At 40.1% G+C, this 22,721-nt stretch overlaps 1 protein-coding gene across 1 annotated transcript in view; it reads right to left on the bottom strand.

Annotated features, from left to right (window-relative positions):
* aff2 (AF4/FMR2 family, member 2) overlaps window positions 1-22,721 on the bottom strand; it is a 99,251-nt gene that overhangs the window by 64,092 nt on the left and 12,438 nt on the right. Inside the window, exons 2-4 of the mRNA XM_065958606.1 lie at window positions 8,845-8,965; window positions 4,512-5,136; window positions 2,191-2,618 (exon numbers count right to left, since the gene is read on the bottom strand). Coding sequence (XP_065814678.1) covers window positions 2,191-2,618; window positions 4,512-5,136; window positions 8,845-8,965 — 1,174 coding nt within the window. The remainder of the gene's footprint in view (window positions 1-2,190; window positions 2,619-4,511; window positions 5,137-8,844; window positions 8,966-22,721) is intronic.

Raw genomic sequence — 22,721 nt, 5'->3', positions numbered from 1 at the left:
GAAAAGAGTTTTTCATTAGATGACCGTCAGTGAGCGAAATATGTGCGTATTGACCATGATATGTCATTTAAATTAATGAGTATGATATTTTAAAATGACAGAGTTGTTGTTTCTTTTTTCTAACAGTCCCTGCTGTTACAACACAGATAATTTAGTGTCACTGTAAACCAATTACTTAATAACACCACCAATAGTAATAACAATGATAACTATAATTATGAGGAGAAGAAGAAGGAGAACTGTTTTTGTCTGTTTTGAGCAAACAATCATATTTCTGCATTCAATTTTAAGTGAAGCGAAAAAAATAAGGTATTAAAGGTGCACTTCAATTATAGGCATGATCAAATACAGGATCAGAGTGGATTTATAACAAGAAACTTCACACACATGTTTTGGGGAGCTCTGAGACTTGTTTAAACTGGTTGAGAAGGAGGATAATATGTGACCTTTACATGTTTTTGCTTGGGTCAACTCGTGGTTTATTAAACACTGTACCATGGTCTGGACTGGTTGAATACAAGACTGATTTACTGAAGGTTGTCAATAAGTGCCTGACACTCTGAAACCTATGAAGTACTTCTGATTAACTATCATTCAGTTTTAAATCAATGTGGCTACCTTTCAGTTTGTATCAACAAAGTCAAACCCTCTGTTTAAAAAGCAGATTAGAGCTCAATGACAGTCTAACATCTCAGTACATCATGACTTCAAACATGACGCTGTAGTGTTAGTTCAGTCAGGAAGACTATATATTTGACTTGACGTTCGGGTGTATCTCTCATTCATCCCTCTCACGCACACTCACTTACATTTCTGCTGTCATTCATTGGGTAATCATCTGTCTCATCAGCGGTACTCATCTAACTAATTGCATGGCGTTCCTCCCTTATTGTCAGCCTATCATTGTTCTGCTCCCCTTTTTAAATATGATTCTCTCTCTGCCTTTAGTTCCTTCATTCTGATGTTTCGTGCGCCCCTCCACCTCCCCATCATCCCCCGTCTTTGCAGAATCATCATCAGAATCATCCATCAATTATTCACCCATCAGGTCTCAACAAGTCAGCAGCTTCACCATCACAACCACCACCAGTGTCTGGACTCCATGGGGGGGATTTATTTTGTTGCTGCTCAGAATTAACACTGTCCAAACACATCAACCACCCCATAGAGCCCAGGCGCCAAAGATCTTCTGTCAAGTTATCTGCCCAGTTATCTATTGCAATGAATAATTGTCTTCATTCACTTGTCTGTCCTGATTGAACTTTCTGTAATCTACTCTGGGGGGGTTGACATCTTTGGGGAGTGGAATACAGCTGAAGATTAACAAAGAAGATAATGAAGAGGGGGAATAATGTATTTTAACAACACTGAGTGCAGTACTTTAGTGACCCTGAACACCAAAAAATGCTGACTTCATTCAACATGCAAGAAGCCTACAGCCTTAAGGCCCTAACACACCAAGCAGACAGCGAAGAACTAGCAGTTACGAAGGCCGACTGTGGCGTCGCCTCATGATGCCTTTGTCTTGGCCAAAGAAGTTGCACTTGAACACACCACAAAGACTACAGCTGATGGCAATAACTCTTCATGCCAGCAAGTGGCGGTAGTCTGTCATTCCTAAAAGCGGACACTGTAAGAGGCCGAGGACAGAGAAAAATGGGGATATATAAATCGTTGTTATGACACAAGAAGACCGTTTTTACACCGCTGTCACTCAACACTCATACTTCCAATCGAGAATAATGTCTGATAAACAGTTGCCTCCTGACTGTAGTCGTTTACTTGCTTTGGTCACTTCTGTTTTTTTTTCTCGAGCACTGATTTACTTAGCTTGACAGCCAATCAGAGTGGCTCCTCTCACCAACCGACATGACGAATTGGCTGAAAAAATGTATAACCATTTATAAGTTGTACATTAGATTATTTCTACTGGAGCAGTGATCAACATTTCCATTGTATTGGAACCTTGTTCCATGGGAATTGGTTTTCTTTCAATTTATAAAGTATGATAAAAAAAAACAACAACTTTCAATCCTCATAATGTCTTTGTCATAAATTCCTGACCCTAAATCTGACCTAATAAAAAATGACATGAAATAGTTTGTGTTGTGTTGTGAAATATTCTTTAGTGTTCTATCAATCACTAAACAGATTTATATGGATACAAAGTCGTAGTGTTTGTTCTCTTACCTCCCCTGTGTGGCTGAGACTCAGTTTTGGCAGTTTGTTCTTCACATTTCCAGAGTTCCCTCCATAAGTCTGACTGTTGTTAAATCCTTCTTTGGCCCCTAGAGAGGGTTTAAGCTGGGGAGAGTCACTAGGTGCCTGGTCCTGGCCATCCATTGGTCGAACATATGCTGTGGGCTTTTGCTGCACTGCGATGGGCTTCCCAGAAACACTACCAGGTGGAAAAGTAGGAGTAGTCAGTCCAGAAATGGGAGTTGTTAGACCAGGAGTCATAAGAACTGATGTGGATGCAAGCGGAGAGGAAGATGTCGAGAGTTGAGAGCCGGCCTCGATTTCAAAAGGAGAGGATTTAAAATGTCCTCCATTTTCAGAGTAAGTGGAAGACTTAAAATGGACACTATCTATCGTGACGGATCGGAAATTGCCACCATCTGTATAAGAGAAAGAGAGGAAGAAAACAAAACAAAAGGTCAAAATAACCCGAGTTACACATGTTATTATCCAATGTTGCTCTGCCCTGAGAAATCAAAATCTCTATCTAGGCTGAATGTCAAAATTGCTCCTCAGATTGATGGAGCCATTCACAACATATACTGTGTTACTTGATGGATCAGAAATCAGCTGAAAGGTGGTTCTCATCAGAGACCTACCACTCTAGAATGTCGTGCTTCTAGAATGAGGGTCTGCTTGTAGTACCTAAAAGTTCTTATAGTATGGGAGGTAGAGCCTTCAATTATCAGACCCCTCTTCTATATAATAGGAATAATTTACCGGTAAAGGTCTGGGAGACAGACACCCTCTACTTTAAATTGTAGGTTTAAAGATTTCCCTGTGATAACGTTTACAGTTCTGGAAGGATCAGGCTTGGACCAGACTTTAGTAATGCCTTTGCAAACTGAAATCCAGGAGACTTGAGACACCCAGTGCCTGTCTCTCCCTTTCTCTTTCTAAATGTATGCATTCATATCGTAGTAATGTATGTTCAACCTTTAATTCTTCCTAAGAGTTTTTGAGCTTCTTTGTATCAAGTGTTTAAATTGGATCATTGCTGAAGACTGCTTGACTCAAACTACTACAGCAGTTTTCATCTTAACTGATACTATCATTTCACCATTACGTTACTTAAAAAACTGGAACGTTGTATAATATGTAAATAAAAACAGACTGTGATGATTTGAAAATTTTTCGAAACCCCATATTTGATTGAAAATATCACAAAGACATCCTGTGAAATGTTAAAACAGAGAAAATTCATTGTTTTTCATGAACCAGATGCCCATTTTAAATCTGATACTGACAACATTTTTCAAAAGTTGGGGCAGTGGCTACAACAGAAAAACTGTAAAACTTGTGAAATGCTCAAAAAAGACACCTAATGGAACATCTCATAATTGAGTAGGATGATTGGTTATAAAAGAAAGAGCTTCCAAAAAGGCAGAGTCTTGCTAAAGATGGAGATGGGTTCACCACACTTTGAAAGGCTGTGCTGGCAAAGTGCAACACTTTAAGAGAGATGTTTTTGACCCCTAAATTGTGAAGAGTCTTCGCCTACAGTGCTTAATATGAAAAGATTCAGAAAATCTGAAGAATTCTGAGTATGAAGGGGAAAAGGCCAAAACCAATATTGGGTGGCCATGATCGTTTGGTCCTTAGATGCCCTTTCTTAAAGACATGATATTTAGTGGACTTTGTGAGCTGAGGAACACTTCTAAAAAAAGCCATTACCTGTAAACCCATGCTGCATTCACAAATGATGGCTGAAACTCTTCTAGGCAAAGAGGGAAATACCAGCACCTCTCTCTGGGTCCAAGCTAATTTAAAAAAAGACTGAGGCAAAGTGGAAAACTGTCCTGAGGTCTGACTGGTTAAAAAGTTAATATTTGATCTTCCATTTGGAGATCCTGGACGTCCTCTCCTCTGGGTTAAATAGGAGATGGACCATTTGACTTATTATCAGCGCACCGTTTTAAAATCCTGTATCCCTGAGGGTATGCATGTGTTCCTGTGCATTACCCATGGACATAGCATGGGTAACTAGCTGAACCATACAGTATATCCATAACATGTCCAGGTGATAAACTGGCCTTCCAGCAGTCCCATCTTGTCACTTGTTGAAAATGTTTAGATCATTATGAAACTTAAGGTACAAAGGACACCATGAACTGTTGACCAGCTGAGATCCTAAACTTAAAAAGAATAGAAAAACATTCCACATTCCACATTACAGAAATTGGTCCCTTCAGCTCCCAAACACTCACAGAGTCTTGCTAAAAGAAAAAGTGATGCATCAGAGTGCTAAACATGATTTTCTGTACAGGACTTACCTGTGAGAGGAAGTGTTTTGGAGGGGTGGGAAAAGTGCCTTCTCTGAGAAGAAGAGGAGGAAGTGGAGGATGATGAAGAGCCAGAAGGACTAGAGTCTCCTTTAAGACCGAGTTCATCTTTAAGAGAGCTGAACAGCTCTTCATGCCTTTGATCTTCTAGCACGGACATTTTCCCTCTTCCACTTGTAGCTGCTGTGACCTGCCCCAGAAGAAGGCCTGCTCCTTGGGTAGTCTGCCCAAGGCCTGTCCTTGACCACTCCATGGAGCTGTGAGACTTTTTTAAATTCTGATGTGGGACTGTTGTGACACTTGATAATGTTGTGGTCAATGTAGGGGGTTGCATGGAAGTCAAAGATGAGGAAGACGCATTCCCTATCACTTTGTCTCCACCGTCCTCTGCTCCCCCCCCACCACCTGTTTGTCCTCTTAGTTCTTCAGTGAAAAGCTGGGACTCCAGGGCAGGTCTCTCTGTTGTTGAAGTGGTTGGAGTCTGGAGGTTGTTGGTGCTTTTTGGGATTCCAACCAAGTGGCTCTGGTTAGAATGGCTGGTTAACAGGTCCTTCATTTCTTCGTAGGAGCCCAGTGTGTTCTGGACACGGTTGGCCAACGCATCACCTTTATTTGTCTAAAAGGAGAGAAAAAGGGAGAAACAGACAGGGAGGGGTATAGAGAAAAGAGGATTCATTATTTTTCAGTTCATTCACACATTAATTAAAGACCTGTTAATTCATTAAGATGGTAAATGGTAAATAGACTTGAGCTTGTAGAGCGCTTTCTAGTGTTCTGACTACTCGAAGCGCTTTTACACCGCAGGTCACACCTACACCCACTAATGACAGACTGACCATCAGTATTCACTAATGTTATTCATACACATTCAAACGCCACCAACAATGCAGAGGGAGAAATTTGGGGTTAATTGGACATGTGGCTGCACATCCACCGCCGTCAAATTATAAGATTAGTTACTTTTAATGGTCACTTTACATAGAAACCTCTACCATCAGTGTGTGCATGTGTAGGTGTGACCTGTGGTGTAAAAGCACCTTGAGTAGTCATAAGACTAGAAAGATTTACCATTGAAAGAACAGAAATCTCCAATGTGATAAAAGTGTGTTAAATCAGACTATAATATTATTATTTCAAGCCTTACCTGCCAAGAGCAACGATATACTGTTATCATTGACTAAAAACATAGACGCTAACTCTAAAATCATTGAAAGAAAATCAAAGGTGAACAATTGATTATTGCTCTAGATTTAAGATGTCACATCCTTGTGGTTCTGTGGCTCAGAAAAAAAAAACCCTACTCAAATCTTTCTGCCATGCTCTTCCTCACTTCACGTAGCCTGCGTTTTTTACACTTTCATAACATAGGAAAACATAAAAACACATTAAAAGGAAAAAAAGAGCAGAGATGCAAGACTTATGAGGATTCATAAAAGAAAGGTGAAAACTGATTTCAAATCATCTGAACAGATGCAATTTCTGTGTACACACACACACAACACACAACACACAAACTACACACGGTGGCAAGCCAAAGTTAGCGGTGAATAAATTAGCCCATCTCTTTTCCATCTCAAGCTCATGAATAAAAGATCTGGTGGCTGAAGAGGAACAGAAAACACTTTTATAGAGAGGTAAAATGGAAAACAGTAGAAGAGAGGATGAATACCTGTGTGTGTATCTGTGTGTGTGTGTGTGTGTGCCTGTGTGTGTGAATAGATCATCCAAAATAGCTGCTAACAGCATAACTCTCTTTAAGATTATAAGAGGGATGAGCTAATAGCTAACAGGGAGACTAGAGTGATGGACGGAGGATAGATACATGTACACAGGTAAAGGAGGAACTGACACTAGAAATAAGATATGAGCGAACGGGAATGTTAAAAGTTGTGTTATTCTGATGTGATCATCTCTAAATGAGCAGTCAAGTAAGTTCACTTAGAGAACTACAACGAGGATCTTTGTCCTGGGGTAAATCATGGTATGCAGAAAAGCAGCACATTGAGAGATTTTTTTTGTAAGGGTGGTAAATAATTCAACATAAGGAAGTATTAATTGCGCCAAAGGTGTTTGTCAGATTTAGCAGCAGTAAGCGAAATATTAGAGAAGTGAACTGGGGGGAAAGATTGGGAAAGAGCTCATAAGAAACAACATATTGGGCACTATTTCGACGGCATACAGTGAGCTGTCAAAAGCACTCTGCGCAGTCTGGGGGCTAAGCGAGGCACAGCCGAGGCGAGGGTCAGCTCTCATTCCCTTTCAGAGCCAGGCGTACCTGCAGACGGGTGCGTTGTTTTTACAAAGCGGATTTCAGTCTACAATCTTGAAAAGGCCGAGCTCCGGCCAGCTTATTTCACGTCTTTCCTTTCACTGTGCCCCTGAACACACAGCACACACACACAGGACACAAATATGTTACACTGTACTTTGCTGAAGCATACCCACAACTTCATAAACAATCAAAAAGCGTTCCCACATGAGGCATAATTTACTTATTTTCTCTGCTGGAATCCTTGGCTTAATTTTCTAACAAGTGCATAATAGACCCTGGACAGCAGGACATCCTATATAACAATTATAATAAATTGAACTCTCTGTTGCATGAGAGTGTGTGAACGTATGTGCTCTTGTGTGTGTTTCTGTGTGTGTAAAGACAGAATGCTCACATCAGAGTGAGTGTACATGGAGGAGAGCTTGTGTTGGTCCCCCCCACCCCGAGCCCTCAGTCGCATTAAAAACACGATTTGATTGTATCAGTAAATGCACTGATGTAGTTAGTGGAGCAGTGAGCGGCTGTGTGGAATAAGCTCAGTGGAAGTGCGTTGTGAGCTCTCTGATGTATGATCATCTTTCTTACACGTCTTCTAAATATCAGGAACATGCTGCGCCAGACTTTAGACTTAAAGATCAGGTTTTAGGTGCTCTAAGACGCAGACAGTTTCTGCTTCCTCAGGATAGGAACGCGCCAGCTTTGAACCTGACTAGACTTTATTTTAAAACAAACACACCATGAGCACTAACGAGGGCACAAGTTAATTTGCTATTTAGACGACGTGAGCGCTGGGGATGGAAATGACAACTACGTCAGGTGAAAATAAGAAGAGACCTGCGCCTTGTGCAAAAATGCTGGGTATACGAGACAGGGGCCCGCTGTCCCCTTTATATGATACAGATGTGCTTTAAAGTCAGTCACTTATCACTGCTCCAGCAATCTGAATTATATTTCACTTTGATTCTTGTTCTGATGCAGACATATCATTTCCATTGGACCGGGTACCAGATGAAATAGAGCACATGACAACAAATGTGAAAACAAACAACATAGACAAAAAAAGATTTTCTGCATTTCACTGTGAGTGCTGTGTGCACATCCAATGTAAACATAGTAAATGAGTAATTAACGTGTAAAAAGCAGCAAATGGCATGGCTATTTTGAAGTAGTTGTAGTAGTAGTAGTTATGGAGTATAAATGATGGTATACATATAATTACAGTTTGTAATATAAATATGAAGTAGAAACAGTGTCATATGTTGAAATGGTTTGGGGTAGAGGTAGAACAACAGAATAAATGGGTGAATAAATAAGTAGGTAGAAGGCACAGTGTTGAAGACAGACTGGTTCAAAGTGTCTGTTCTGAAGATGCAGCAGTGAAAATGGTCCAGAAATAAAGAATCTGAATGTGCATGTATGATGGTAAAAATAGACTGTAACGATCAGAGTGTGCATCCTCAGGTTTTTTTGTCAAACTGATTGTGAATAAACCGAAGACTGTAAATATTAATGGACGTCAGCCATCGGCCAAAAATGGCAGTGTGTGCCCATGAGGACAATAACTAATCAGACCTATTACATTTTTTGTACCAGCCTGTAAACGTGTATTTATACTGTCACAACAGGCATATTTGAATGTGGTGTGTATGTGACTTCCGGGGCTCTTGGAGCCAGCCAGCCTAAAGCGGACCATCAATGAACTGCAGGATTTTGCACTTCTGCATTGGCTGCATTTGTCAACACCAGAGGTTGCCGCTAGGAATAAAAACACATAAAATCTGCTCAAAAATCCTGGAAAAAAGATAATTCCAGAAATAATTTATTCACTATTTTGTTATCCTTCTGAGTAAATGGTAAATGTTCTTGATCATGTATATATAGCTTTTCTAGTCTTCAGACTACTCAAATCTCTTGTTTATTGCAGGTCACACCTATACATTCACACACTGATGGCACATGGCAGAGGCTGCTATTTAAAGTGTCCATCAGTACTGACTAATACATTCATACACATTCACATGCCACCATCGTAATATAATCATTAGCACTAACTTTATAAGGTTCTCCAAACAGGTTGAATCCAGTTGCGAATAGGTCTTCATCCTGTTGGACCTCTTGGTTCCTCCTCTCCCACTCTTTCCTCTTGAGGGCACTGCGTTCTGGTTCCAGATGACTGCAAAGGACATCAAGAGAAAAAGCTTGTTAGCATACCTCACTGAGGATGGCCCACAGTGACATGTACCACTATCTAATGAGCACAGCTAACAAGTCTTTTCTGGATCTGAAAAGAGAAGAAATTACTTTCGTGCAGTTTGAGTAAAGTCGACTGGTGGCTTTCTGGGAAAAAGACAGGGTAAATGATGTCATTGCAATCAGAAACAGTTGACCAGGAAATCCTTGTTATGATTCTGCGTCAGTATTAGTTAAAGGGCAAACTGCATTTTATTATAAGTGGCGGGTTAGACGTAAACCTCCTCTACTATGGTCGACTTTAGTCTTAAATGTGACACACTAACACTGTCCAGCCCTCTGAGACGCTGAAATGCTTACTGAAAGTTACTCTTCCTATTGGCAGTAATATGTATGTGCACATTATCATGTGCAGTAATGCACAGACATGCAAATATCCATGAAAGCATAGTTGTGAATGTGTTGCCTGTTCATCAATGTAAAAGCTCATATGGGATAAACATGCTGTCTCAGTGCATTGGATCTGTAATGCACCACATGTGTATGTCTGTTTTGTGTTTGTAACGTTAATTAACTTAGCTAAGGGGTAGAATGGTTTTCAAATGATGCAGCTTTGTATTTCACAGCCTGCTGCACTCAGACTTTTAAAGGAACTGTCTTAGTTAAAGGGAGCCCAGGCTTATCTGACTGCTTGTTTTAAACACATAGGAGTTGTAGCAATATAAAACATATTTCATGGAGATGCATGTGAATTTGTTGTGCTTTTAAATAAACGGTCAGGCCCCGTGTCCACCTAGCGTTTTTTTTTCTGAGCGCCAGCGTCTTTTTTCCATTTTTTTTCTATGATAGAGAGCAATTGCAGCAGCAGGGGGTCGCCGTATAAAAAAAAGGCGCAGCAATTAGTGTTTTTTTTCCTGAGCGCTCCGCCTTTTTTGTACGGTCGCTCCGAGTGCTCAAGTTGAAAAACCTTCAACTTTTCAGAAAGGCAATATTTTTATTAGTAGATTTCAAATATACAATATTCCTTGTACTTTTGCCGCCGATGGATCGTGTCTTGTATCCAAATCCTCCTCACACTCCGTGCCTGCTGGAGTAAAAACAATCTCAAGACGCAACGGAGCAGTGTCGGTCATACAGTGGTTGTTGTCGACAGACTGTTGTCATAGAGACAAGACGGACATGCAGTTCTTTTCTTCCACAACACTTCATAAAACAGCTCTCGAGCACATAGCCAGCATTTCTCTGCCTGGAAAAAACACTAGGTGAAAACAGAGCCTCACAGTCATGGAGTAGAAACATTATATTATGATGACGGATTATTAAAAAAATAATCTGATGACTAAAAACTGTATTTCGATCCTAATCAAAAGTTTGTTTTTAACCCTTGTACCCCTAATGGCGTGAGTGAGATTTAAATAGATTTTGGGGGAAAACATTGTCCTAATACAAGGTTAGATTTAACACATTTTATGACTGTTTAGGACGGAGCCAGACCCATAAAGGTACCTTTGCTTGGCCTTTAGTCTAGAAGAGTCTATCCAGCCTGGCTTTCAACAGTCTCTACAAGTTTGTCTGAATGCAACATCGTTTTGTATCTTAAATGGAATGGTTAGTGGAAATAATTGGGTTTAAAAAGCCTCCTTACTGGCCAACAAGTAAAATGTGCATGTGATCTTTGCACCAAAAAAAGTGACGGCAGAGGCATCGATGTGCAGAGCTAAGCCATTCATGTCCTGGTATCAAATGTCTCATAATAAAGAACAAACGTAAAGATACGGCTCAACAAAACACTGTAGCAAGATAAAACAAACCTTCAACCTGTTTTATATTTCCAACATGGACAAATTATTCAATAATTATATGAACTTTACTCTTCTATTCCGGAGTGCATTCATTTGTATCTTATGTGGTAAGTAAGAGAGAGTGGTGTTTCTGGAACGGGTACAGGAGTGAAATCTTGAGATTTCCATACATTGTGAAATCCCCTTTTACTGCACAGTCACTGAATCACCTTGTACTCTTCAACTTTTTCACTCACCTGCTTTCACTGACAAATCTACACTCTCATCCTAAAGAAGTAATGTCATTGCAAAAAATGCAAAAGTGTGTTTGAGTACAAGTTGTGCATGAGTATGTGGCCTGTAGACCTTAAGAGCATCTTGCTGTACCACAGTCACTGCTGAGATGCATAGAGCAGACCGGCTGATTAGCGTTAACACAATTAATAAACTTCCTCTTTTTCTCCTCCAGACCTCACCTTTACTATTTAATCTGACAGCAGAGTGTGAGTGGGAGGCAGAGCAGAGAAGCAATGAGAGGAAAGGGAGAGGAGAAAAAAAAATATTGAGACCCATGGGAGTGAAAAAAAAAAGCCCCACTTTCACAGCAACAGATAGTTTCTTAAAAAAGAAAGACGAATAATGGAATGATGAAAGACAGGGTGAAGGGATGGGGAGCTGAAGGTAGGATATGGAGGAGCAAAAAGCAAGAGACAGCAGAGTGGGAATACCAGAAAAAATGATTGACATGTAGGGTGTTTCTGTGTTTGTGCGTCCGTAAGTTTGTGTGTGTGTGTGTGTGTGTGTGTGTGTGTGTGTGTGTGTGTGTGTGTGTCTGTGTGTCTGTGTGTCTGTGTGTTACAAAAGTAAACATAGATGTGATCACTGGGTGCACTGGGACTGCTGGTTGACATGTGCATGTCAGTACAGAGATATCACTGACAGAGCTGTCACAAAGACACAGTTAACCCACAAATACACACAATGCTGTGGTCCAATGCCACAGATCACTTTCTCTGTCTCCTGCTGTTCTACATGCTCACATGGAGGCGGATGTGGTCAGACTAGATCATTAACACCTTAAGGATTTATTGACCAATGTGCAACTGGAACAGATTACAACAGGATCTATCACACACTTATCTTGTCTTTTTCCTCAAGTCTTTGTTATTACAGTGACGTGTCTTTTACATCACACATGTTTTTTAAACCCAAGCATTGTGTTTGGCCAGGTCAGTGAACACAGCTATTAATGCTATTTACTTTGGGGTTCAGTTCAAATGAAGCCCAAGGACACTACCACATGTAGACTACACGATCCTGAGATCAGCCTATCTACTGATTAAAAGACATCAGCTCCATCTCTGAGTCCCAAATGCCCCATGTACTAAACTGTAGACAAATCCACAAGGCCAGTTTGTCCTGAATTGTTATTTAACTAAAATGCTAAATGAGTACTTAAAGTAAAAAAGGCCACACATTTGTTAATATGACATTTTAGATGGAATATTTTAGGTGCCCAAAGACAGTTTGTCTGCATTGTAGAAAAAGTAGATACAGAATAACCCACTGTTGATGATGGAAGAAGAAGCTAGATGGACAGATGGACGGACAGATGGATGGACTGGTGGTGATTTATAGCAGTGTTTATATCAGCAGTGGGCATTCTGTCAATGTTGATATTTTCTGTGAATGGAAGTATAGTGTTTGCAGTTTTTTTTACCATGCTGCTCTCCTTCAGACTGAATGTGTGTGTGTGTGTGTGTGTGTGTGTGTGTGTGTGTGTGTGTGTGTGTGTGTGTGTGTGTGTGTGTGTGTGTGTGTGTGCGTGTGTCCTGGAGTAATGCTGATAGCCAAAGTAAGCGTTTTAATCTCAGCAGAGCTTTGCTGTGCTCCCCAGATAACTCAATGCACACACTCCAACGTCTCTCACACAACTTCATCAACCTCTCTAACATTTTCTCCCATTAGCCAACGCTACACAGGTGCCAAGCACTGAACCTGAGACTCAGCAGGTTGTGCAGCAGCCCAGTGCAGATATACAGGTTCTTTTCTTAAGCCGTTTTCACACATGCACTCCTGAAACTATCGAGATAATATCAGGAGGACTGCTCCAGAGATTCTCCTGACCTTGCTGTTCACATATGAACCTCAACGCTGGAGACTATCCCTGTTTGACAGGAGGAGGGGGGTGGGGGGGTCTCCTGAGGTAAGAGCTGGCGTAAATAAACAACACGGATGTAGCGGACGAAGCAACAGAGTCCGCTATATGATGCTATAATGAGACTATTTGCCTTTATATCAATGCAAAGTCCAACAGACTACACATAGCATTGACTTTTTCATGATATTTCTGCAAGTGTGCAAGCCCTATTAATGAATGGTGGGTATCATGGGGGGGATTTGGACTAACACAGCTTCAAATTGCCATGGCAGTCTATTCAAATGTGTATGCTGGACTTTTTCACTCAAACATACCTCCCTTAAATAATTCAAATATTCTACATTCAATATGAATAAAAACAGTGTTGTTTCCAAGGCACCCCTTTCTGCCAGATGTTTATGCTTGTCTGTCAGTTGGCTTGATCATGTTGAAGTAGCCATGTTATGTTGTCAGAAGTAAAGGCGTCTTCAGTATGTGTAAGTTAACACAAGATGTGTGGAGAGCTGCTTCATTGAAAATCAACTGGAGCCAGTCTTCATGGACTCGTACACCATTTGTGTCTATTGGGAATAACTGCCAGAACAGTTCAAGGCAAAGGCTTGGAAATGTGTTTTAACTCATGAAGCAATCAGGACATTTGTAGGCAGGGGTTTGCCCAGATTTTATTCATTTCACTTACGTCTTTTTACTCTCAAAATGAAGCAAAGATAATTACCTAAAAGCTCAAGCTGTGCAGATTTTGAATTGTCTGTATTTCATTTATGTGGGACATCCAGGATTGTAAAGACGGAATAAACTTGCAAATGCATTTTCTGTGTGTGTGTGTGTGTGTGTGTGTGTGTGTGTGTGTGTGTGTGTGTGTGTGTGTGTGTGTGTGTGTGTGTGTGTGTGTGTGTGTGTGTGTGTGTGTGTGTGTGTGTGTCAGTGTTGTTTTTATCTGGAGTGTTTTGGATGACGGGGAGAAGTGAGGGGGATAATGAGAGAGGAGGAGAGGGTGAAGGAGAGAGGAATAGCTGTCAGGCAGCAGACAAAAGCTTTGTTTGAAGTGTCAGTTCAATGACGCAGTTTCTGCGTGTTTGCATGTGTTTCCTGCGTTGTGTGTTCATTAAGGGATATATAGGCAGGCATTCTTAGACAGAAAAAAGGGGAGGAGAACATTCACAAAGTCATCAGTGTGGATATATGTCACTTTAACGTTTCCATGTTGGTGGCATTAAGAATATGCTAAATCCATGCATTGTGTTTGTGTGTAAGTTTGACATGAGAGCAGATATTATAATGAGACCCAGCCTTCCAACATCGTCCTGCTTTGTTTTCATGCACATCACACAAACCCTTGAATGTGACACTGATGGATGGATTAAATAGACTGAGAGCGAGGAATGAGCAAGAAGTGAGAAGACTGTGCAGCTCCGTGTTCTTTGATGAGTCACATCAAAGTGTAGGAGAGCCTACGACAACACAAAATATGGGAATCACACAGTATCTGAAGTTCTCCACATATTGTTTCTTTTTGTGTTTGTCATATGAATTGTGTTTACACTTGGATAACAATGATCTTTGGTTTAGCCAGTATGATAAATAGTTTCTAGTACTATTGTTTCAGAAGCACACATTTACTCACTAGGACGCACAAGAACAAACACGAGAGACCCCCAACACTCCTTGATACTTCCTTTCGATAGTTTTACACTATTTCAACTGTGACGCCAACAACTAATGTCAAAATATTCAAGAAAACCCAGGTGTGCAAATGTGTAATGAAGCTCTCAATTTAAGGTCTTATGTGTGTCCTAAAATAGCTCCACACGGAGCTCTACTTGTGAGGCTTTGTGATGTTAACAGGCTTCATTAGATTTAGTCCACTGGAAGTATCACTGAGCTCTAATTAAGTCAGATGTGTCTCATGTCTGGAGAATTTCTGTTGATTCTGTGCCTCTGCAATATAGGAAATAAGAATACAAATATGCTGGCAATGCAAAAAATTTACAAAAACTATAATTCAGTGGATACCTTCTTTCAGACATGAACCAAAGAAAATACTGGAGCACACAAATCACTTAAAGGTCACATGTTATGCTAAAGACAATTTACCATGTTTTTCTAACATTAATATGTGTCCCTGTCTGTCTGTCTGTCTACAAACTACAATTATGAGAAAAGTCCATCCTCTCTGTCTTTTGCCTGCCCCAGATTTTGCCTTCATGACATCACAAAGAGCAGTAGCCCCTCCTCCAGGTGGGTGACACTCCCACAGCTGGGTTTGTTCTGCCCTCTGAGTCTGCCTTCTCATCGTAAACTATAGGGCATGGAGCCAGAAAGCCGAAGACACCCAAGCCCCTTCAGAAGGGGGTGTGGTCAGAAACAGCTCATTTACATTTAAAGCTACAGACACAGAAACAGCCTGTTCTGAGCACGGCTGAAATAGAGGGGTTTATAGGCATGATCAAATACAGAATCAGAGTGGATTTAGAACAAGAAACTTTACATGCAAATTCTGGGGAACTCTGAGACTTATTTTAACTGGTTTTAAAGGAGGATAATATCTGACCTTTAAGGCAAACTTAATAAAGTTGCAAAGGACTACCGTTTTGACAAACTGCATCTGACTGTGTTAGAAGGAAGATGCAGTGTGTGGGAAAGTAAGTCCTTTGCACCTTTATTAAATTTGCTTTAAGTGATTTGTGTGCGCCAGTATTTTTTTGGGTCCTGTCTTGAAGAAGGTATCCACTGAATTATATTTTTTGTACGTGCTCCATTTGTGGAGGTGCTGAAGCAGAAGAGTTTCCTTCTACAATGCTAAAAATTGCTTATTTTTTCACGTGCACATGTATTTAACTATGGGCCTCTATAGTTTTGATACTGTAATAAAATGGTTTATGGAGACCAGTGAGAAATATTAAAGAGAACAACATAGAAAAGAGGACTAAAGAAAAAGCAGCAACTACGGGAAAATATAACAGGCCGCAAAGACGGAGCCTTTCCCACTGCATCTCACCTCACCTCACCTCACCTCATCTCATCTCATCTCACTTCAGCCTTTGTCTCCCAGAAGTCATTATAAATGTCCAAATGGCTTCTTTTGTCTGTTTCTTCAAATGATGTTCATTCTTACTTTACCTTTAAATACAGATTGAACTGTTTCACTTTATTAGATTGTAGCTGTGTGTGAGTTAATGATATTTCTGTTGTTGTAAATAAAATAAATAATCATTTAAAAAAGTTTTTCCTTCCAACTCGTTCCAGCACATCAGTGACGATGACCTGTTCTTCTTTTAGAATACAAAACGAGCATTGATAAAGATGTGAGATAATTCGCACCTCTGGTGTTAAGAATCTCGAGGCTTTCATTAAGAATGAAACTTTGTAGTACCTTTTATTAATTAGGCGTTGTTGAAAATGGCCGGATGAAATGTGGGAAAGGATTTTCACAAGTCTTGTACAAAGAAAAATAGTGCATTATGGTGAGATCCATTTTTTATCCTGATTGAAATATATTTATTATGATTTAGCTTGTAAGATTGCTTTTCTTTGTTGGTGATGCTGAGTGTGTGTTCATGTGAGAGAGTGTTTTTGTCATTTTTTGGTATTTGAGTCATGCATATGAGACAATTTAAATACATATAAATCTTAAGAAATCTATAACTTAGTGGATACCTTCTTAAAGACAGTGAAGAAGACACCTCGATAAATGTAATAAAGGTGCTAACGTTGCCACAATAAATGATAAAAGAAAATACAATTCTTGGGTTTTAAACCTACAAATGTTTTTGTTTATTGTTTACCTGATCATAAACCAATTCAGTTGATTGTAATTATCTAGTAATTTCCCATCACTGTAGACAATTGCGGTGAACTCCCTCACAGCACCTTCTTGCATCACCCCTTCCCCTTACAGGCTGTCAATGAACTCTGATTACACCCAGCTGTTCTCATGTTTTGAGGCTGCAGAGCGCTGCTTTCCATCATCTGATTTCAAGATTTCTTTCCACTCTGCCTTTGATGTGTAAAACTCCAAAGTCTGCCTGACGGGCGTTTTCATGTGGCAGCCGGCCAAATGACTTCCGAACTTCTCATACGCGTAAAAGAAATGTGAGAAAAATGGATGTTCACAGGCAACAGTGACATTATATTCCTTAAGTTATAATGTTCTCAGGCTAATCACTACACAGAAATGTGTCAAGCTAAGAGGCTACATGTGTTTCCAGCTGCCAACACAATAAACAACAACACATCCTTTACTGCTTACGGTTAAATGAAAAACAGATTATTCCCTGATTAGCTGTATAAATTATAGGGCTTTATCTTTCTTCAGTATAACACCTTGTAAAGCGAGGTTCATTGATTCAGACGGCAAATGTTCAAAAAACAGGTGAAATAAAGGACAAAAGATGGAGTGTGGCTCTGAGGGCTGAGCTATGAAAACACAGTCTAGTTAAAACAGACACACACACACGCACACCTACACACACACACACACACACACACACACACACACGCACATACGCACGCAAACCTACACAGGCGCGTGCGCACACACTGCAATAAGAAAGCAATGTCAGACAGGCAGTTTATCATAGGGGCAGACAGGAAGAGACAGAGACAGATTAAAGACCATTAACAGTGTGTGTGTGTGTGTGTGTGTGTGTGTGCATGTGTGTGTGTACATGTGTGTGTTTCTCACCATAATGACATAATGTCGTAAATAGCTGTATCATATTATTCATGTGCTTTAAAGTCTGTCTCTCTCCCTGCGTATATACGTTGTTGTTGTTGTTTGTGTGTGTGTGTGTGTGTGTGTGTGTGTGTGTGTGTGTGTGTGTGTGTGTGTGTGTGTGTGTGTGTGTGTGTGTGTGTGTGTGTGTGTGTGAGAGTGAGCCTGTTCATCTCCTCAGTGCATACAGTGTTTAAGTCTGTTTATATGTTAATGAGATCTGTCATCTTGAACATAACAGGATTACTAATGTAATCACAGTCATTATCACGCTTATGATCTCTGTCTTAGACTTTATCGCTGATGTCACATGCTTGTCATTACTGCTGGGATTTTGTGTCTGTGTTCATGTTGTTTGTTTAACACGTGTCTACTATTCTACTGATTAAACAGACAGCCATTTGATACTTACACTAAATGTTGTTTTCATTTGTGTGCATACACAGCCACATTCATTCTGGGTCGTGATTGTAGCTCTGGAATAAAACTTAGACATACTGTACATTATACTATTTTATTCATGGTACTACAGATCACAATTGATCTTTGAGCCACTTTGATCAACCCCCACAGTTCTGACCGCACGTGATCGATCAAGAACAGGCATCATCAATGTGTACAATAAATGTGCTGCTTAATCCCTGCGCTGAGTTGTTGTGGTTAGTAACAGAGTTGTTGTCTTCAGTAATATACTCTCACAGCTTGCTGTAGTTTGTAGATGTAAACTTAGCCAACTATCAGAGTTTGTTACACAGCGCTGTGTTTGGTTCAAAAACTGAAAATATAGTCCGCACGCCCCCAGTTTGTTTAGTCTGACTCATACAACACGTGCTGCAGGTGCAAGTGTACAGGCACACACAAACCCACTTAATGAGCGTTGTGTGTATGTTACGTGTTCAACATTGTCAAAACACATACAATAAAAAAGGTTTTACAGATAACAACAGATTTGTTATTCGCTGATGGATATTTTGGAGGAAGTTTTGAGTTTGTAATGTCGATTAAATGCATTTAAAGAGCAAGAAACATGTTTTATTTATATATTGTTTCTTCTTCTTGGCTGATCAGAAAAAACTATCTGTTATCCAAACTGTAAGATGTGTGATCAGTTGCACCACTAGGTTTTGTTCAGCATTAGTTTGCAGTGGTGATATTGTAGAGTTTATCAGTTCTATCAGTTAGGGCTCGACCAATATGGGATTTTTGGGGCCGATACCTATATCGATATTGGGAATAAAAAAGCTGATACCGATTTATTGGCCAATATATTTCTTAGACGTTCGATCTTCAGTTCAGCCTGAATGTTTTCAAAGCGAGACTGTGCAAGTTTTTTTAAATGTTCAACGATCTTTCTTAATCAGTGACCTGGATCGGTGACGTCAGTCCAATATCTGATCCGTGAATTTAAGTCAATATTGGGCCCATTACCAAAATAAGATCGGCTCAGTCCAATCTCTACCAAATTGTTCTTCTTATCACACAGGACTTTCATGTTTTATTACTCTGTTGTTGTAGTAAAGAAGGCTTTGCATGAGACAGAAGTAATTCCAACAGGTCACTAACCTTGTGCATCTGACTGACTGAGCTTTTTCTCTGTAAACAGAGTTTTGCAGTAGCTGGACATTATTTATCAATTTGTTATTGAGACTGGTAAGACTAGAGACTAGAGCGAGTCTGAAACCATGTGCAGAAAGATGCCAGAGACCCTGATGGTAGCACAAACCTTTCATTATATATGATAAGGTAAAAATGTAATATTCACAGTGAACTTATTTACAGTGCACAACAATCCCCTACAGCAAAATCAACACACATTATCCACGCCGGGAGACAAAATATATTTAATAATAATACTTAGAAACCCCCTGTAAGAGTTAACACAAAAGTAACAATGCAAAAAAGTGAAAATGAAAAACTGAGCTCTATACAAGGCCACTCTGGGCCCTTGCAGCTCCGAACACTTTCTGTTTTACTGCTGACAGCCATCACCATGCTCTCCAACTCCACTCCCCAAGGACTTCAGTCTCCCCTTATATAGGAGCAGACTCCTACCAGAGACAGTCAGAACATTTACCTGCACAGTTAAGTCCAGCTAGTTACAGCTCCATTAGGCCATTTAATTGGACTTCTGTCTTTGTCACGGTTTATAAGCACCGAGGGAGGATTGATTAATTGATGAAAGTATGTCAGATTTCATTATGGTAGGTGAAATTATGCCAGCAAGTATCACGCTACCTTCCTCTGGTTGACCTTGCTAAAAAGTTATCAAACAGCAAATTGGTTGTTGTTGAAAGGTGAAAACTTTAGACAACTTTACAGCTCTGTACATTTCAGATATACTCTGCGCTTTACTTTGGGTACAAATGTGAGGCACACTATCCCTATAGCATTTAGTGATACCAGTGTTTCCCCTACCATTATATATATATTTTTTAAGATTTATGTTTGGGCTTTTTGTGCCTTTATTGTAGAGATAGGATAGTGGATAGAGTCGGAAATCAGGGAAAGAAGTAATTTAAGGATACCTTTCAGATAGAAAAGGACAGCTGTCATTAAAAGTAACACATGAACACCAAGATTCCTTCAAGCGTTTGTGTCGCCGTGTCGGCATGTCAGCTTGTCCCCACCCCCCCAACACTTTAAGCCTAGGGGAAACACTGGATACCCTAAGGTAGACGACAATGAGACTTTTGCTATGCTATGGCTTTATGCTTTATGCTGTGTTATGGCTTTATGCTGCTTTTGCTATGCTATGGCTTTATGCTGTAAAAGCCCGGGGCAGAAACTGTGAGGCAGCCCACAATGCCGAGGCCACCTTATTTAAAACAGTCTTTTGTACCCTTCACTTCAAATTCCCACACTAAGAATTTGTTGTTCCACGTTTAAAAAGAGCAAGTGGCAAAAAAAGACTTAAAGCTCTTTCTGACTGGAATAACTTACCTGTACACATCAGATCTATTTAGTCACTTTGTTCATTTAAGACTTAGTCTTCTGTTTCAGTGATGAGTGTTCATGTTCCCACTAATACTGTCACCGTCTCTACTTGTATGGATCCGCTCATGTTCTTTCCTTTGTTACTCCTGATCATATTGGCCATCATTGGGTTGAATTGTTTTTCATCCACTACTCTGTTTCGTCTTAGTGGGTTACTTTGTGTTGTCTGTTTGGGTGTTGTTGATATTTTGTCTTTTTTTTTTTCTTTCTTTTCATTCCTCTTTTGAATTGTTGTCAATTTTCATCATCCTGTCATGTTGTGAATTGTCTTCTTTTAGGACCCCCTGGAAAATGAGATGATACAAATCAAGGGGCTTATCCTAATAAACAAAATACAAAATACAAAAAAATCAATGTCCAACTGCAGTATGTAGGCGTGTTAGTATGATTTCAGTCGGACTAACATGCTAACATGCTTGCATGCATGTTTTGACAGTTTAAGTCAGACTAAATGTTTGAATGTTTGGCAGTTCCTGGACATTGAAGTGGGATGCAGAGAAACAGATGATCAACATGTATAACTTTACTTGTTCAACAATGAATAAAATGCCTTTATATCAAAAATTGTCTGTTAGTGCCTTTTCTTTATTATGATATATTTGTTTTTCACAGGCACAGAGAGTAGAGTTGACTATGCTAAGTCATGCTAAGCTAACAGTCCAGTCAACACACCAACCCAGTCTGCTTGGTGTTAAAAAAAAAAAAGAGTGGTCTTGTGACATTCAGCATGCAGGCATTATTAGATGCAAGGTTGCATTTTTTGGTACTCTCTGCAAAAACTGTCATAAGCCGGCTAACAATGCTTCATTGCACCTTGCAGAGGCAGAGCGTATAATTGTTGTACAATACACTGACAGCTGGTTTACAAAAACATGCGAAATAATGAACAAGTAAAAGCCAATTATCACCCTTCAATAGCTTAAATATACCCTGCTGTTCTTACATGACCTCATCTAGTCTGCTGCAACACTCCGCCTGTCCTCCTTTTCCATAAACCAATTTCTGTCTTTCTCAGTGTCTGTCTGCTTTTGCGTGCCAGCACTAGCAAGCTGTACTGGACTCACACAGACACACAGATAAACACACACACACTGACTGTTGGTTTGTATGCAAGAAAGACTTACATAGAAAAGGAGAAGTGTACGAATGTGTGTACTTGGTGGTGTGTGTGTGTGTATGTGTGTGTGTGTGTGTGTGTGTGTGTGTGTGTGTGTGTGTGTGTGTGTGTGTGTGTGTGTGTGTGTGTGTGTGTGTGTATGCACGTGTCTGAAAAAGATGATAAAAATTTTTGGACTCCAGCAGCAGTACCTTTTCTTCTATGTTGCTATGGTAACAAGCAGACCGGAGAGGGAGAGCGAGTGAGATGGATAGAGAGACCCCCAAGGACACACACACACACACACACACACACACACACACACACACACACACACACACACGTGCACGCACGCACGCACGCACGCACGCACGCACACACGCACACACACACACACACACACACACACACACACACACACTGCAAACATGCCTTCTCACCACCTCCTTTTTCTCTCTGTCTCAGACAAAGGCTTTTCCAGCCAATTATCTTGCCTCGGCACAGGGAGGGTTAACAGCTGCTTGGTGTCTGTACAACTACAGACCTTAAGCCATTTGGCTCTAACCACTGCACACTATTCTGTAGCATTACACATGTGCCAACTATGAGAAAAAGCATTGTCTTATTGCTGGAAAGTGCAATGACAGCATCAAACCAATTAAATACATGCATATAGTAAGCTCAGTAGAAATGTTTTTCAGGTTATTGGAGCCATTTCATATGTTTTTTTGGTTAACTTTGATGGGCAATAAATCTACCAGCAACGTTAAACATCAAGTCTCACTGGATTTATTTTGGATCATGTCTGCGCGTTTGATGAACTGTTCCCGTTTCTTCCAAAGTGGTAAATACCAGAAGATATTGGAGAGGTTACAGGAAAAAACACATTTTTGGAGTTTTTGTCACTTCAATACTCTTTCTCTTTATACTATTATTTGCAGAGACCCAATCCATCATGAACAACAGTAGCAGTGGAAAGGAAAAACTTCCTTT

The sequence above is a fragment of the Labrus bergylta genome, chromosome 9 (genome assembly GCF_963930695.1).
Source record: "Labrus bergylta chromosome 9, fLabBer1.1, whole genome shotgun sequence".
NCBI lineage: Eukaryota > Metazoa > Chordata > Actinopteri > Labriformes > Labridae > Labrus > Labrus bergylta.
This window is presented reverse-complemented; position numbering and strand designations above follow the sequence as displayed.